The 18,158-nt window shown below is 46.5% G+C and overlaps 2 protein-coding genes across 3 annotated transcripts in view; both read right to left on the reverse strand.

Moving 5' to 3' along the window:
• Positions 1–4,757: 4,757 nt before the first annotated feature.
• On the reverse strand, positions 4,758–5,870 carry LOC110542633 (putative sperm motility kinase W). The gene has a single exon (XM_021629186.2). It carries the CDS (start codon positions 5,697–5,699, stop codon positions 4,758–4,760), a length of 942 nt encoding a protein of 313 aa, XP_021484861.1. The 5' UTR covers positions 5,700–5,870.
• Positions 5,871–6,331: 461 nt separating this feature from the next.
• Positions 6,332–18,158, reverse strand: part of LOC110540768 (ATP-dependent DNA helicase DDX11) — a 29,534-nt gene continuing 17,707 nt past the window's right edge. For both annotated transcript variants that reach the window (XM_060368244.1, XM_060368243.1), the window contains 13 exons: positions 17,515–17,553; positions 17,194–17,311; positions 16,972–17,094; positions 16,481–16,593; positions 13,096–13,168; positions 12,717–12,820; positions 11,769–11,918; positions 11,453–11,521; positions 11,243–11,343; positions 10,517–10,601; positions 10,171–10,249; positions 9,852–10,006; positions 6,332–9,779 (listed from right to left, as the gene is read on the reverse strand). In XM_060368244.1, the coding sequence (XP_060224227.1) occupies positions 9,744–9,779; positions 9,852–10,006; positions 10,171–10,249; positions 10,517–10,601; positions 11,243–11,343; positions 11,453–11,521; positions 11,769–11,918; positions 12,717–12,820; positions 13,096–13,168; positions 16,481–16,593; positions 16,972–17,094; positions 17,194–17,311; positions 17,515–17,553 (1,245 nt within the window). In that variant the 3' untranslated portion in view covers positions 6,332–9,743. The remainder of the gene's footprint in view (positions 9,780–9,851; positions 10,007–10,170; positions 10,250–10,516; positions 10,602–11,242; positions 11,344–11,452; positions 11,522–11,768; positions 11,919–12,716; positions 12,821–13,095; positions 13,169–16,480; positions 16,594–16,971; positions 17,095–17,193; positions 17,312–17,514; positions 17,554–18,158) is intronic.

The following is an 18,158-nucleotide window of genomic DNA, read 5'->3' on the forward strand; positions in this document are numbered from 1 at the left end:
TTGCTGAGCTGGCCCTCCTGTGCCACAGAGGGCATCCTGCCCAGTGGTGGCACACCCCCTGCTGGTTGCCACCCTCCCATCCCAGTCATCAGTGGAGAAAATGCCCCACACGCTTTCCTACACGCTACCTGACGGAGGCATTCACTCCATCGCATTTCCTCTTTTAGATGCCTCCTGCTTGTGTCAGTTTGACAACCTGACTAGCACACAGGAGCACCACAGCACCGCACAAATGGAAGGATCGATGCTAGGTCCAGGTGAAATGACATCAGAGGTGGTAGAGTGCCTCAGGGTCAGGCAGCAGCTTGCAGTTTCGGTGTAGCCGTCAGGACCTATTTTGGGCATACCTGAGGATCACCTGCCGAAGCTCAGTTGTTCACTAAATGGAGAATGTGCTCTGTCTGGCACAGATCTGAGAGAATTTCACGGCTCTGACCTGCCCTACTGGAGAAGGCCGGAGTCAGAGAGAGACCTTGACTGGTGAGGCTCCACACCCCTGCCTTTGTGTGAGGAGAAAGGAAGCCTTGAGTAAAGTCCTGAGGAAAGAAGCATTTTGACAGGGCCCATCTAGGACCCAGAGACCAACTGTCCTATCATAAAATGGCAAAGCCTTACCTATCTAAGGCAGGCTGGAGAGCACTGGCAAAGCTTTCCTCTGGAGTCCAAAGATGAGTGTTTACGAAGGGTTGATGGTTGTGTCAAGGACTCGTAGCAACTACACTTTCTCCCCTGGGATGTGCACCTTCTGAGAAGCTCGTGCACACAGACCTTCCACCCAGTCTAGCCAGCTTCTCCTCCTAGGCTCTACCTGATAATCAGGTGGAGATTCCTGGTAGCCATAGGCATCGCTAGAGAGCCCAGCTGATGCCAGCTTCCCTGTCTGTTGGTCCTCGTATCTGTCTGTCTTCATTCTGTCACCAGCTCAAGAGTGAGGTGAGGTGAGTGAGGTGACACTTTGGACTCATCCTTAGTGTCCTACACCCTCTCCATTACCTCTCACAGGGCTGGCTGCTTCTTAAGGTATGGCATGTTTGTAGGCTTCCAGGCCGCTCCAGAGGAGAGAGATGACCTGGCAGCTCTCCTGTCGGTTAGAACTCCTCAACCAGGTTTCTCAGATCAGATCCAATCCAATGAGCAGCCTTCAGAATTGTACTCAAAAGTACCACCAGGTCTGTGTCTGTCAGTGTGGTTTCTTGTTTTATTCTTTTTCCTGTTTAATAAAATGCTCTAACTTTGTCATTTTTAGAATTGAATAAGGAATTTATAAACTTTTCATCCCATACAACTCATGAATTTGTAGAGTACAACTTGGGAACTTTTTAACGTATGCCTGGAATCCAACATCCATTGGAACCATTATTCCATCCACTGGAAATATCATTCCAGAATAATTAACAAAACCATTAGTGGTTCACGAAGAAAGTCTAAATCTGCTACTAGTCTCTCCTGTCTGTCCAGCACACCAGTACTTCACAAATAGCAATGTTTCTGATCAGTATAAATTATACCGTTTAATCTTTATGTTAGCCTGTATTTGTGTGCATGTGTGTACATATGAGTGTGCACACATCTATGTGCAATGGTTTGTGTGTGTATATGTTTGTTGGTGTGCTGGGCCCAAGCTAAAGCACACAAATGCCATGAGGAGACTATTTGAAAGTAAGTTGTCTCCTTCCACCCTGTTGAGCCAGTGTCTCTGCTGTTTCTTTGTTGGGTCATATCTCAGCTTAGCTGGCCCAGGAGCTTCCAGACAATTCTGTCTCTACCTCGTACTTTGCTTTAAGGACTTCTGATGTGTGCTACACAATAGGACTTTGTACTTGTCATCTGGGGTCTTACCAGGGGTCCTAGGCTTAGGAATAAAACCTTGCTCTATTTTATAGCCCTGGATATTTAAAAAAAAACATTTTAAAATTAGAAAAAGAAACATTATATATATATATATATAATGTTCTTTTTTCAAACAATTATTAAAAATGTGCTGTATCATTTCTTTGTTTATATGCAGGGACTCAATGGTAACCTAAGGCTCACATAATAGATAGATAGATAGATACATACATACATACATACATAGATACATAGATACATAGATAGTAGATAGAAGCTCAAGGCTAATGTAAAGCCTAATATAACGTAAAGACTGACAATTCCAGATTCAATATATGATTAAGGCTATCATCAATACTGCTGTAAAAGATGCTGTCATAGCTGCTCAAATCATATGCTGAGACAGTCAAGCATCAGAGGGGCTCAGAGAGTCCTGTGGAAGAGAGGGAGGGAAGGTTAGAAGGACCTGGACAACAACACTGCAAGAAGACACACAGAGTCAACTAAATTAGACCCATGGCAGCTTGCAGAGATGGAAACACCCACCAAAGAGCATGCATGGACTGGACCCAGTCTCCCTACCGGTATGTACCCAGTGGACATTTTCATTTTCATGTGGGTCTCCTAGTGAGTTGAGCAGGTGCTGTCTATGACATGGACTCTGTTGCCTGTTTTCGATCACTTGGCTCTAGCCAGGCCTCCTTGCCTGGCCTTAGTGGATGAGTGCAGCTCAGTCCTGATGCAACTTGAGCTGTTGGGGTGGATTGTAGGTGGGGAAGCTCCCCTTTTCTGAAGACAAGAAGAGGGGGATAGGGTGAAGAGGATGGGAGGGAGGCAGGAGATGAGAGAGGGGGCTATGATCAACTTGTAATATAAATAAATTTTTAAAAAAAGCAAAACTGTGCTTTGTTGTGGTTGTGTTTGTGTGTTCATGCACGTGTGTGTATGTGTGCACACAACATTTACTTCCATTCTCTTCCCACTGGTCTATTCACTGTTCCTGACTCCGTTTTGCAGGCTTCCTTCTATCCCCAAGTACTTCCTCATGGTGATTTTGTGTCACATGTAGTATGCTGCTTGCCCACAGCATTTCATTTTTCCACCCCTCTCAGAACGGCTCCACTCTTACTTTCTTGTCCTATGATTGACATACAAGGGAACACAAACAGAAACACATGTACACAGACACACACACAGTCATACAGATAGGCATACAGAACAGAGAAACACATGTACACACACAGTCATACAGATAGGCATACAGAACAAGAAATACACATCTCACATCTGCCTATTATAGAAAACCTGACATTGTCTTTCTGAGTCTGCCTATTTATTTCACTTAGCATCACGGTCTCCAGTTGTGCCCATTTCTTGCTTATCTCATTTTTCTTTACAACTGATGATGTGATCATGTTCCTGATTTCTTTCCCACTCATGTGCTGGTGCATGTCTCAGCTGGTTCCTTCTCTGAGCTGTTAGAACAGCATAATAATGAACCTGGATGTCTAAGTGTCCCTGCAGTTCCCTGAAGGATCAGACAGCAGTCTGTTTTAGTTGTTTGAGGACCTTTCATGCTGGCAGCCAGGGTGGCTGCCTCAGGTTCAGTTCCCACGTGTGGTGTGGAAGCAGCCTTGTTTCTCCAGTTTCTGCAGGCATTTGTTGCCCTTGGTTTTCTTCAGAGTAGTCACTATGACTGGGGTGACAGGTCACCTCAAACACTTTAAAGAGAGGGAAAAATCCATATACAATCCTGTATAGGGTTGAGCACGGCTGCTCGAGTGAAGTCTCATTCTTCTGCAAGTGGGGACAAGGTCTCCGTGTCCTCTGGAACTTAAGGCAGCAGGGTCCTGTTGGAGTTGATATGTAGGGAATTATCTTGAGGTGGAGACGGTAAAGGGTTTGAGGTGACATAGGTGAATCCAGGGAGAAAGGCCCCCAAGCTTAGTAGCTGTGGGAGTCACAAGAATGTCCTTAAAGAACCCCTGCCATTTAGGGGAAAGGGGTGACTGACGTTGGTCCGGTGGGTAGAGGAGAACCTGAGCTCCAGTGTGGATAGGAGAAGGACGGAAGTTAGTGTGTGGCTGTTGTAGTCAGTGTCTGTAAAGTTCCATAGTAGGGAGCAGAGATGACAGAGTAAGAGAGTGAGTAGGTGATGAGGGATAGGCAGGGGTTTAGGTGCAAGACCAGGAGTCAGAACCATACATAGGCTCAAAGGGTGAGAAGGAAAGAGGTCTCGTGGAAGAGCCCATGGCCTGAAAAGGGCCAGTGGCAAGAGGTTTACCCAATTGAGGTTGATGTCCCTGTGACATTTTGACAGAGGTTTTTTAAGGATCAGTTAGTTGGTTCTTTCTTGCCTGAGGCCTGGAGATGGTATGAGATATGAAAATACCAAGGAATGTTGAGGCTGTAGGTAGGGTCTGAGTAACCTGGGAGGAGAATTCAGGACCATTGTCTGACTGGAGGGAGGTGAGGTTTCCAAAACAAGAGGCGATCTCATGGAGGAGATCAGAGATTGAGCCCTCTTGTTGTTGGTGGGGAATGAATGCCTCGACTCCCATTGAGAAGGTGTCCACCAGGACCAGGTGTTACTGGACACATTTGGCTGTGGCCATGTGGGTGAAGTCAAGTTGCCAGCTGGTCCCAGGGACAGAACCACTAGACTGGTGGGTAGGAAAAGGGGTGGCTATGCTATCTGGAGTTGGGGTTTGACATCTGACAGATTTCACAAGAGGCAGTAATAGTCCTTAAGAAAATGGGTCCTCAAGGGTGGGCTGCAGGTGGGTCTTAAAAAAGTGAGACATACTTTCCTGTTAAGATGAAAGTGCAGATAGGACAGAATCTGACAAGTGTCAGTGGGTATTGGGGGGTGGGCGGGGCCTGGTTTATAGCACAAGGATGACTGATCTGTGGCAGGTAAAATGAGTCTAGGCCTCCAAGGGCCTCAGCTCTAGCTGCCTCTTCAGCTTGGGTTTTTTTCCCTTAGAGATGATGGAATTGTGGGTCTGGTGTGACCCAAAGTCACAGAGCATGTCCACGATTTTGAGATCTGGGTAGGTCTCACTGGGCACCTTTATTTCACATTTTTTAACCCATGCATGTTTCTCAAGATCTTCAATGGACGGCTTCCTCTCTGGCATAACGTTCAGTATTTGGAAAATGAGGTTTTCAAGTGGTGAGGAAAAATGGTCAGGAACATGATATATACCTGTGATGATCTTTGCCTCTGTCTCTTTTATGGTTTGTTCTTTGAAGGGAAGGTAATCACTGGTTATATAATAAAGGAGCACACCAAGACTCCATATATCTGCCTTCTTCCCATCATAGGGCTGTCTCTGCACCAACTCAGGAGCATTAAAGGCCTTGGTCCCACAACATCTTGTCAATTTAGTGCCAGATCGAGTTTGTGCCACAAGGCCAAAATCAATCACTTTTACATTGCCCTCCCCGTCGAGAAGGATGTTTTGGGGCTTTAAGTCACGATGCACAACATCTAAGTTGTGACAGTATTTGATGGCTGCCAGTATCTGCCCGAGTACTTTCTTAGCCTCCCCCTCCTGCATTCTGCCATTGTCTTTCACTATCCGGAATAAGTTTCCTCCTGGAGCAAACTCAGTCACATAGTGGACTTCCCTTTCAGAAATGATGACCTGGTACAGGCGAATGATGTATGGATGTTCTAGCTTCTCCAGTATCGCCTTCTCAGTGAAGATCCACCGCAGGTTTTTCTTGTTGTTCTCCACAGTCTTTATGGCCACCAGGGTACCCGTAAGCCTATGGTAGCCCAGCCTCACACAGCCAAAGGCACCCTGGCCAATGGGCAACAGTACCTGATACTGGCTTTTCAGGATTTTGTTTTCGTAAGTCATGGTGAAGAGGATCCTTGTTTAGGAACAAAAACTGATAATTAACTAGCCAGCTGTGAAGGAGTCCCACAGGTCACCACAAACAGCTCCCTGGTCTGTAGGGACAAAAGCACAGCACAGCACAGCACCGCACAGCCTGATATGCAGGACACTCCTTCCCTTACAGTAGTTCATTGTGAGGTCAGAGACTGGACCAACCACAGCAGCCTATAGCCCCATAGTGACTGTCTCCACTTTGGGCCACAGGCAGCTTTTCCCTTCTCATGAAACTGAGACTAGCCTCTGCCTGCCTCTGCTTGCGTGGATCAAGCAGACAGCCTCTGCTTGTTCAGCAATCCCAGCCTTCAAGTGCTTCAAGTGGCCTAAGTCACTAAGGCTTGGATGCTGAGCACATCAAGCCTTTTGTGGTTTTTCAAGCATGAGGTGTATTTTGACCAGTGTCCTGCAGAGATAGGGGTTGTCATGAGGGGGCTTTCCTAAAGCCCTGTTTACAGTCTTCTGTTCTCGGGATCAGGAGGAACAAAGGCAGATAGATCCACAGCACAAGGAGCTCTGGGCCTCTACCTCTTCAGACTGTGGTCATGGAGTGAGAATGTGGACAACAGGCGAGGATGCTGAATAAGACCAGTGGTGCATTAACAACAGGCTAGGCAAGCTTCCTTTACTATGGTGTTTGCCTCACATGAGAAGTTGTGACACTTTAGTAGGCAATGAACAAATAAGAAGCATAGTTTGGCTTGGTTGTCATAAATATCATGGTTGGAGGAGGGGAGAGAAAAAGAATAAGCACTTCTGTCCTATGGCTATTCTGAAGTTGAGTAACCTGGATTTTCTTCCTAATGTTGGAGTAGGAGAGCCATGAGCATAAAAGGTGTAAGGGGGAAGGAGGGAGGATGGGAGAGGTAAAGGAGAGGAGGGGGGGAGAGAGAGAGAGAGAGAGAGAGAGAGAGAGAGAGCGCAGGAGGGACAAGGAAAGGAAGGGAAATAGAGAAACAGAGAAACAGATGTGGTTGGGTAAGATTTCTTGTATTCAGAGCACTTATCTCTTAGTGTATAATTTATAGCTAATAAAATTGTTGTTACCAAAAAGTGGTTATGTTTGTATGATAACAGTGATAAGCATTAGAGTACTGAGCCCTCTGTACACAATCTGAAGAAGCCCCTATCTCCAGCCCTCATGCACTTTGAAATTGGTACCTGCACTAAAGTTCCTAATCCTGGGTTCAGATAAGGGACCTCTTTCTCTTGGACTGCTCCTATTTCAGCAAAGGACTAAAGGGTCAGGACTGCTAAAAACTATGGAGACAAGGAAGACAGGAGCAGGTTGGTCACTCTCCACTCAAGGAGGGGGTCAGCACCTGCCAGGCCCAGTGCTTAGGTGACCAGTGATCTGCCATAAAAAGAAAGGTAATATTACTTTTCACTTGAGATTTGGAACCAAGGAACTTGAGAAGGAATTCTCCTTGGTGGTGGGAACTGAAACTAAAAGGGAGCAGGTGCTGAAGAGGCCATTCAAGTCCAAGGTTTGGGAAAACAAAAATGTAACACAAAGTCAAGATGTGGCTCTTTGTTTCCTTCCCTCAGACGAGAGCCCACTGCATGGACTTGAAGTACCTGCACTGCCTTCAAATCCAGGCTAGCTTGCAGTACCCACGGGCAAGGAGTCCTCATCCGCCAGCAGCCTATGTTTCTGCTTTTCCAGACAGCAACATTCTTCGCCTCTATGGGGGCTCACTCCAGGAAATCTCCTTTTTCATCTTGCTAGTTCTCTGTTGTACTGGTGAGCTTGACCTCAGCAGACCTCTATGGGCTTCAGTAAAATCCCTGCTTTTCTTCTTGGAAAATGAATGTTATTCCTTAATACCTCAACCCTGTTCTGATGGAGATTAAGCTCAGGGCTTCTTCTAGGCAAGGGCTGTATGCCCAGTCAGCACCTGTATGCTGATATAGCACTGGTGAAAGATTAAAGAAGACAATAAAAACAATTTGTATGCAGGACAGTATGTCTCTAATTCCAGTACTCAGTGGGCAGAGACAGGTGGATCACTGCGAGTTACGACAGGCTGATCTACAGGACAGCCAGAGATATAAAAGAGACCAGGTCTCAAAAAACAGAACAAGCAAGCAAAAACTCAACCCATATAGTGCTTAATGCATGGCACTACATTATACAATTTATTGGTTGCTTCCTTTCCCTTTTTCATGCTTTAATGCTTTTTCAATTACACATCTTCTCATCATTGAACTTTCCTAGTTGGTTATGTAGGATGCATAGGAAATAGAACTTACAGTTCCATGGGATGCTCCTATCTCTGCAGAAATATCTCCAAGATCCCACCCGACACGCCCTTATCACCCATTCTAAAGAACTGGGGAAGATTCTACCCCCAAGTACTTGGAAGGTTCCCATCATCTTCTGCACCCATTCCTAACCAGAATGATCTTTAAGAGATGTTGATTCTGAGATGTCAGCTCTTGGCCCTCCACCGAAGCTATGTTCCAACTGGGGTTTATACAGGCAGCAGTCAGGGAGTTGGTAACTGATGTTCTATGTACAGGAAGGAAGAAAGTTGCCTAGAGATGCTGTATGAACAAGCAGAAGGGGGTTGGCCAGAGATGCTCTGTGTTCAACTGCTCTTCTCGAGATCATCATTGGCTCACCCATGAAGGGATCTACCAACAATATGGATGAAATTCCCATGGAAAGAACCCCCCAAATTAAAATCATTCTTATCATGATGGCTAAGTCCCCACTCTATCCTGAAACTCCTAAGTGAGTTCTCCAAAAGACAAATAACCTTCTTTTGGGCATCCTGACTCCTCTTAGTCAGATGTTTCCATTATGAGTGACGCTGGAGCCATCCAATCTCAGCTTGGATGTTCTAAGAAATCAAAATGGATTGAGGAAGCTTCACAGTTATGTCCAAACATTTGAATATATGAACCAAGTGTATAATCTGGCAAAGACGTGATGTTGATTGTGAACCGGCACCACCTGAGCAGGCTGGGACCTTCCTCACACACTCGAGCACGAACAGCTCTGAGAGGCTACTGGGCAACCTGACCCTAAAGCTCCTGTTGTCTACAGAGCTTAGTGGCTGGACAACTGTCCTCCATCCTACCTCACCCCTTTCCACAGAGCAGGGGCAGTGTGTACCATGGGTCAGCTCCACTGTCTCATGTGACTGTCTTACCTGCCCCAGCCCTAGTACACTTTCCTTACCTTTGTTAGGATTGAGAAAACAGCGACACACAACAATAACGAATGGCAACTCCAGGACTCAGCCCATGTGAAGAGTGCCCTCTAAGAAATGAAGGGTGGCCTTGCCAGATAGATGCAGATGGCTCAGCAGAGCATGGGCTTTCCTCCTGCCCTGGCCATCTCAGCAATGGGACAGAATGTCTGAGGGAAGGGATAGAGCCTTTTCTCCGGGTTCAAACAAGAGATGACTTGGGGAGGCTCTGCAGGGGGAGGGATATTTCTACCCAACCAAAAATGCCTTGGGGTCAGACAAGAAACTCTAAAAGAAGTCATGTAGAGTCCAACGGCCCTGGCATTGTGGCTGAGGCCATGGTAAGTGTGGTGGCATTGACATCTTCTCTGGTGGCTGAAGAAGAGGCCCTGCTAGCTTGTGAGGAAAGACCAGGAGCCAAGCAAGAGAGACGCAACTCCTGCTGGAGAGGGCCAGTCAACAAAGCCTGAAATGGAGACATCTCTGGCTGAGATGAGAGTCAAAGGCCAAGAATAGGATCTCGTCCCTAAAGGACAAAGGCAGGGTGGGCCACGCCTCAAAAAAGGGCAGAAAGCTGTTGCTTGCACAGCTTCCTAAAGCCATGGAGAAGGCTGAACCTGAGCCAGGTGCTAGGGGGAGAATCAGTCAGGATGATCCGGCTTTGTCCCGGTGGCTTTTCTGTGTAAGTTCCAATACTGGATTCCACTGACTCTGGAAGGCTGGTGTAGACTTAGGTAGAAGTCTGCATAAGGTTTTGTCCTTCTTAGGCCAAAGTCAAAGGCCAGGTCAGGCAGAGAAACAATAAACGAGAAGCCTATACCAAACAGAGGTGTGACTTCTCTCGGTGAAACTGCAGAGAGAAAAGGCTGTGAGAAGCCCAGTTCAGGCCGAGGACTTCTGGGGCACAGGGAGCAAACCTAACCTTCCGCATGGCAGCAAAGGCAGGGCCAAAGGTGGCTTTGACCTCCACTCGATCTCGTATCCAGGCTGGCAGCTTTGCCAGGACAGAAGCACGGGCATACCGATGATCCAGGAGCACAATGCTGGCAAAGTCCCTCTGGTGCCTAAAGGCCCTGCCTGGGTAGACACATAGGATAGGACTCTGGAGTTCATCTGACCTACCAATGCTGCATGCCCACTGGGGTCTCCACCCGCACTCGCCCCTCAAACAATAGAGCAGAAAAATCCCCTCTTCCTCAAATCATCCATCCATCTGCACCCAACAGCAGTCCCAGACTTACCTATAGATTGGTTTACAGCCTTCATACACAGATTCTCCACCAATACCTTCCCTGGGGGCAGCTGACCTTGTGTTCTAGGCTGAGATAAAAACACAAAATTCCACTTTTGCCTGCCTGGTAGCCCAGACTCTGAAGCAAAGTCAGATTTCAGACTTCATGAGTCTGAGCCAACAGCTTGTGCTGTAGCTTACATTGTAAGATCAAGTGGGCTAGAGGTATACTCCAAAACCTCTAGGGAGGAAATCATTTGTACAAAGCAGAGCCTTGTCATCCAGTCCTAGGGGGTGTCACAGTGCTTCCTCCCTGGCCCTGTCGTTTCCTCTTCTGAAACTCTGCAGATACTCACAAGGGTCTGATCCAAATAGGCCATCTTCTCTTGAAGCTCTGGAGATTTAATGTTGGGGTATGGCATCCCCACCATCACCACACACCTGTAGATGACATAAGTGATCAAGTCAGCATGGAGCCATCACCCACATTGGATCAACTGCTATTCTGAAGCAACTATGTGTGGGTTCATGTGCGTGTTAGTTTGTATGTACTGTATGCTGAGTGTGGAGGCCAGAGGAAGATGTCGGGTGTTGTCTTCTGAGGCTCTATACCTGATTTTCTGAGACATGGTTTCTCAGTAAATCTGAAGCTCACCTGAACCTAGGATTTAATACCCAGGGGCCTGCCATCGCAGACTCCCACTGCTTACAGGCAAATACAACCATGCAGGCTTTTCTGTGTGTGCTGCACATTAGTCTTTGTGTGTCCTCCTACCTTCCCAGCATGCATTCTCACCCACTAAGCCAGCTCCCACCCCTCCTACCATGTTTATGCCTCTCCGGTTCTCATCATAGAGCTACCACCTGGAAACGGTATTTTTAGCTCAGAGATCCAGCGAGGCTGAAGACCTGGCTCCTCAGCGAGTCATGGCTGCCTACTTCTCTGGTCTACATAGCCAGATGAAGAGGCGTTTCACACACTCCATCCACAGCCTACAGACTGCAAGCAGACCCTATGGCATGACTTGGCAGGTAGGGCCCAGGGCTCTCAGCCCCAGCAGACACATGGACACAACACCTACCGGCCCAGGTCATCAGAGAAGTTGATCCCTTCACTCATCTTCCCTCCAACCACAGAGAGAAGCAAGGCCCCTGTGAGGTGGCCTCCTGTGTTTCTGCAGCACTGTCAGGGGAGAACCACACCAAAGTTGTTAATCCAATCCCAGGAGCCACACAGTTTCTCAGCTGCAGGCACAGGTGGTCTCCGGATCAGCCTCTCTTCTGCCTCTTACCGTAATGCACTTGGAATAAGCCACCAGCACCTGCTCCACCTGGCTTGCTTTCTTGGGCTCTTGGAATATCTAAGGGAAAGAAAAGGTCTCCCAGCAAAAGGAAGAGACTAAGTCTTGAGCCTCAGGCTGCTTTTCCAAGCCTGAGGATAGACATCATGGAGTCAGGTTTCAGGGAATCCCCATGTCCAGTGTCCCAGGCCTACTTGGCATGGTTCACATTCTCCCAGCTCTTCAACCTACCAAGTAAACAAGCTGAGGGACCCCAGGAAGAGGAATACCTAGCAATGTCCTTATATAAAGGATAAGGGGCATTTACCTTTTTCTTGGCTGACAAACGTGCCAGCAGCCCAGTCTTGTCCCAGTGAGCATGTACCTGACGCAGATACTCATAGGAAGGGAGGAAGCAAACCATCCCTCCAGGGACCACATTGCACAAGTTACAGAGAATTCGGCCTGTCTCCTCCATCTGCAGAAGGCAGACAAAAGAGGTAGCCTGGAACAGGCCCCACAGCCACACCCAGACACGATGGAGGCCAAGCAGCTCCCCTTCTGTCGCATGCAGTGCACCAGCACTCTCAACAGATATTCCCACTTGATACTTCTGGTGACTGCTTGCCTTTATGACACATCCCATCACTGGTATCCCAGAGATGAACAGAATCTGACACGTGGTATGCCAAGGAGCTCTCCTAAAGTCCCCTTTCACAAGGGGCACCCTCCAGAACAAATTAGCAATAAGATGCCACAGAAGGGGGCTGGATAGATGGATCAGAGGTTAAGAGTACTGCCTGCTCTTCCAGAGGTCCTGAGTTCAATTCCCTGCAAACACATGGTGGCTCACAACCATCTATAGTAAGATCCAATGTCTTCTTCTGGCGTGCAAGTGTACATGCAGATAGAACATTGTATACATAATAAAATAAATAACATATATATTTTAAAAAAGAAAAAAGATGCCACAGAAGTTGTGCCCAAAAAAATACAGCCTTTCCAGAATAGAGGCAGGAAACAAGAGCCCCGAAAACGCAAACAAGAGCCCTCACTCTGCATCCTAATGGGATGCTAGAAGCTCATTAGAAAATAGTTAGCAGTTTATACAGAGGAAGGCAGCTAAGATTTTCCTTGATAAATAACTTTAAAAAAAAAAAAAAAAAAAAAGAATGTGCTCATGTGCCAGATGTAACCATCCATCCCAGTGCCAATGCTGGTACAAGTCTCTCCCTGGTCACAGACTAGAAAGGGCAGGAAGTAGGCTGGCACTAACCATCTGAGGCAGCTCTCTTCTCTGGTAGGTGAATTCCAGCTGTTGGTTAGAGGGTCCGCTGCATATAATAAGGGGCAAGATGTTGTCTGGAGGGATCACATGACCTGGTGATATGAAGGGCTGAAAACTAGTACATAGGTAGGGCAGTTTCTCCATTCATTTCCCCAACCACGAGCAAAAACTTGAAGTGCACTGGCTTCTCTGCACCGACATACCCAAAGTAAACAATGGGGTGAGGCGAGCACAGAACTGAAGAACCTGGGGAAGTATGCTGATAAGCAAGCCCATGAAGGGTAAGGTTCCAATCCAGAGAAGTTCTCTGCCTTTGGCTAAGTGCCACTACCTCAAGACCCTTCCCACCCTCCACACAGTTGCTTACCACATGAAAACTCCACCACTCGTTCAGCTTCCACTCCAGAACATGCTAGCAGCTGCTCCCGAAAGTCAGACACCTGCAGTCGTAACATCAGGGCCTTGTGACCTTAGAGCTTGGGGTTGTTTGCTCTGCAGTGAGGTAAGAAGTCTGGGGTAGGAGGCAAGCCCAGACATCAGGAAAGAAAAAAGGGCCTATGACTATTAGCTGAAAGAAAACAACCAGTAACAGCATCCAATGTTGACAGAAAACTTTAGGAACAGCAAACTTAAAGAAGCTGGCACATTTGGCTCCGAGCCCTTTCTATGTGTTAAAATCAACAATACAGACTACTATGCACAATGTACACAGAACTCAAAAAATGAAACAAACAAGCAAAAAATCAAACAACCTAGTCAGGAAATGGTCTAACAGTTCTCAAAACAAGAAATGGCCAAGAAATACATTACTAACCACCAGAAAAATGAAAATAAAAACTACATTAAGATTCCTACCTTGGGCTGGAGGGATGGTTCAGCAGTTAAAGAGCACTGACTGCTCGTCTAGAGATCCTGAGTTCAATTCTCTGCAACCATATGGTAGCTTATAACCACCTATAAAGAGATCTAATGCTGTCCTCTGTCACGCAGTCAAACATGCAAATAGAGTACTCACATACATATTTAAAAAATATTCCTACCTTATCCTACCAGAATAACAATCAAAACAGAATACTCAAGGCTTAGAGATCTTCAGGAAGAGGGGAAGACAGATTATAAGATCCAGGGGTGGGAGATAACACCAAAGAAATTGTTTCAGGACATAACAGGGCAGATGCAAATATGTCACAGACTGAGACCAGAGCAAGCTCCAGGCAGTCAGAGTCTCTGCATCAATCCTACCACTAGCTGAGGAACTATTAGCCGTGGACAGCTGCTGGGAGAGTAAAAGTCAGTTTTCTTTAATGACATGAACCCCTAGTGGTCAAATGCACACCAAGGTAGAGGACTTACTACCAAGACTAATTGGGCAACACAAAATTAGACTTGATAGAAAAAGAGAAGGAGGTAAAGGGGGAGATGAATACGGTCAAATACATCAGATAATATTCTCAAAGAACAAAAATATGTTTTAAAAAGCAAGAAAACTGAACAGCAAGGATGTGGACAACAGGGCTCTATACACTGCTAATGAGAATGTTAACTAGTCTACTATGGAAATCAGTGTGGAGGTTTCTCAAAACAAAACAGATCTTCCATATGGCCCAGCTGAAGGGAAAAAAATGAAATAAAAGGAGGACATGATTCCTATAGTATGGAGAAGATTTTCATCATAAGCTATGAGGGAGAAATCAGGCAGAGAGAAGAGTCCAGGTTGAACATAGCCAGCAGACTAAACTGAACCATGAGAGGAGAGACAGAAAGGAGAGCAAGAGAAGAAGCCACTAAACAAGAGGCAGCCTGGGCCAAGAGGCCAAGAGAGTGCAGTAGCCAAGATGCCTGAGATACATAGGATTCAGGTTGGGTGAAGGGAAGAGAAAACCCAGGCCCTAGAAAAAAGAGGTTTAGTGTAGGGAGCACGGTCAGGACTGCAGGTACTGAGTGAGGCTGGGATCACTCTGATATGCTAATAGGCTCCTCAATTAGCTATCTACCTGTGTTTCTGAGACCTTACTCCACCATTATTCAGCCAGAGGACCCCAACATAACCCAAGATATTCCACATCTGTGGTCACTGCCGCACTAAGTACAAAACCCAATCAGTCAAACAAAATGTCTTCCATCCACAGAGGCTGGAATAAAGAAAATGTGGTATAAAAGACAATATTAGAAATATGACATTTTGCAGAGCAGTGATGACACACACCTTTAATTCCAGCACTCAGGAGGTAGAGGAAAGTGGATCTCTTGAGTATGAGGCCAGCTTAGTCTGCAGAACAAGTTCCAAGACAGCCAGGGCTACACAGAGAAACCCTCTGAGGGAAGGTTATGAAGGCTAAGGAAGGTTAAGAATATGTAACTGAGGAAGGTGACCGTAAGTGCATTAAGCTGGCTGTAGCCTTAGATTTTACATGAATACACGAAATCATGATACATACATGGCACAGTGTTGAAGTAACACTAAGGGAACAATGAGAAGGAAAGAAGTGAAAATATGAAGAAAAGTGAGATACAAGACATGTACTCAACAAATAATAAAAAACCTGAGGCCTGGAGAGATGGATCCATGGTTAAGAGCCCTCACTGCTCTTGCAGAGGATCTGGGTTTGGGTTCCTAGAGGCCACATGGTGACTAACAACAGTCTGTATAGCCAGCCAAGGTCACTCATTAAGACTACATAGTAAGAAGCTGGCATGATGGTACATGCTTTAACCTCAGCACTTGAGAGGCAGAGGCATGTGGATCTCTGAGTTTGAGGCCAGTCTGATCTATATAATGAATTCTGGACAGCAAGGGCCTTACAGAGAGAGACCCTATCTCACAACCTGAAGACTACATAGTGAGACCCCATCACAAAAACAGACAGAACAATAATGACCATGTGCAAAGTTAACACACCAAATGAAATCAAATGTACAAATCTGTACACACATAACCCAATCCAAAAACAAAACAAATACCTACAGGGGCTTGCAATGTGCCCTGATGGTAGAGTACTTGCCTGACCCATACATGGTTCTGAGGTCCATCAGCAACAACACAGAAAAAACAGGACAGAGAAGCCAAAGAAAGCTCTAGGGGCCGTTGTAATAGGCAGCCAAGGCGGAACGCACTTCATTCTTAGGAACCCAACCGTCTGCTCTCAGGAAAAAACACAACACTTAGATCTGCTTTGTCTGCATTGACCACAGAACTGTGAAAACCAGAGGCAGTAGGAAAAGAATCTAAATATCCAACAGAATAGAAGTAGTGCGAGTAGCAGATGGTAAAAATGTAGCATATCTACATGGTTAGACTGCAACACAGTGAAATATGCTAGAATAAGTATTTGCTGACAAGGATAAATAAGAGAAAAAGCAAATTATACCAATAATGTAGAAGAGTGGATTTAAAAAATATGTATATACCTATGCTGCATGATCCTTTGGTTGGTAGAGTTCTGGTATTTACAGCTTATCAATGATTTCTATAATAAAACTGACTTTTCAAAAAACATATCTAAGAGAGACGCAGGTACAAGAAAGGAAGGAGAGAGTAGTAACTAAGTTAGAGTCTGGGACTACAGAAGGGCTTTTTCCTTCTCCTCACAGAAGCCTGCTCCACAGGCTGCAAGCAAAGGCAGTGAAATGGCAGTGGTACCTGGTGGGCACTGGTGGACACCGCTGGGCCTGCATGTGCTGGCCCTTTTCTGTTCAGGGACCGAGGGGACAGAGAATAGAGACCTAATGGGTATCCTTCCCTGTCATCTTACCGGCTGCATGGTGCCACCTGCAATGACCACTGCTCGGCATTCCTTCACCACCTGGGCAAAGTGTACAGCTGGGTTCAAGAGCAAGAATTTCAGGCTGCTCTGACCAACACTGCCTGAAAGAGAAACAGACAAATGGCAAAGGGATGGAGTAGATTAGGCATTGGCAACTCCAGAAGATCAACGAAGGCCAGTGAACTCTCACTCTCCCTTTAAGAAACAAACAAACATTTCTCCTACCATTGGACTATGTGGAAATTCAAGTGCAAAGATAGTCTGGCCAGTGTTCTAAAGTCCAACCCCACCAAACCTCAACTGTAAGATTCTATGATCTGAATGGATCTTGCCTGAGACGATGCAGTACCTCTGATACCCCATTTCCAGAACCATTGCTAGCTCCAGGTCTCGAAGACATGTGATTCCTTCACATATAGAGTAGGGCAGTATGGGAGAGCCCTTTCAAGATAGGCCCCTTGCTACAAGCAGTGGATTACCTTGGCGGCTCAAGATAACCCTGCCGTCCTGGTTGGCAGTGGTAAGAGCTGCCAGGAAGGCCTCAATGTGCATCAGTGGAGAGGCAGCCCTCGGGGCTGTAGCCTGGCCCTCCTCCAGGGAGTCTGCAGAAAAGGGAAAAGAAAGAAGGTCTTCCTTAGGTCAAAACCACTTTCTTTCCAAGGACCTGCGTCTGGCTCTTCTCTCTCATCCTCCTAACTCACCCTCAGTAGGCCCTGACTGCAGGCTCTTCATGAAGTGCTGGAAGCCATCGAGATTACGATTCTGAGAAGCTGGGAGGGATGGAAGAACAACTCCAAAACGTTCTGTGAAGCCGAAGAGCTGCATGGGAGACGAAGATTAAGATAGACAGACAGAAATGAGAAGAAATCCTGAATGAGACACCCAAGCCAGTCTGCAGTCCCTTTCCTCCCGAGCCAAAAAAATCAATCACTCCACACTATGGACAGCCTAGAATCCTCAGGCAGTACAGTAAAGCAGGTAGGGGTACTCTGGCTCCTTGCCAGGACAATGGGGAAAAGTACCTTCCTGCTGACCATGCTCTTCTCCAAGTACTTCTGCACCTGCAAAACCAGCACAGGCCTACGTGAGAAGGTAGCAAACTGTGCTACAGAGCCAGCCACCCCATACCACTAAGAAATATAACTCATTGCCACCTCAGAGGAGCCCAAAGCCTCATAAGAAATCTTATTGGCAGTAGATCGGTGGAGTACTATTCACTACTCTAGTTAGTAACGCTAAGATCACAGGGCTCCTCACAGGACACCTCACAACCATAGCCTTTACAAATGTCCCCACTGCTCTGATCACCCTAAGAGTGTCCAAGACAAGAGCTCAAGTGGGGGGAACTGGTAAGAAAATTGGCTGCCCTTCCAGAAAACCTAGAACCTAGATGATGGCTCACAACCATCCGTAATTCCAGGTCCAACAGAGCTAATGCCTTCTCATGACCTCCTTGGGCACCAGGCACGCATGGAGTGCACAGACATTCATGCAGACAAAACTCCCAAACACAAAAAGTGAAAACAAAGAAACACATGACGTCAAAAAAAAAAGAGAGAGAGAGAAGACAATTACTGTCTGTTGCTTCCTTCCGATGCCCATATGCTCACTGGGCCTTGAAGAAATTAAGAGGTAGGTTAAAAACAATCTCAAGGGCTGTGAGGAC

This window comes from Meriones unguiculatus, chromosome 15, assembly GCF_030254825.1.
Source record: "Meriones unguiculatus strain TT.TT164.6M chromosome 15, Bangor_MerUng_6.1, whole genome shotgun sequence".
Classification (NCBI taxonomy): Eukaryota; Metazoa; Chordata; class Mammalia; order Rodentia; family Muridae; genus Meriones; species Meriones unguiculatus.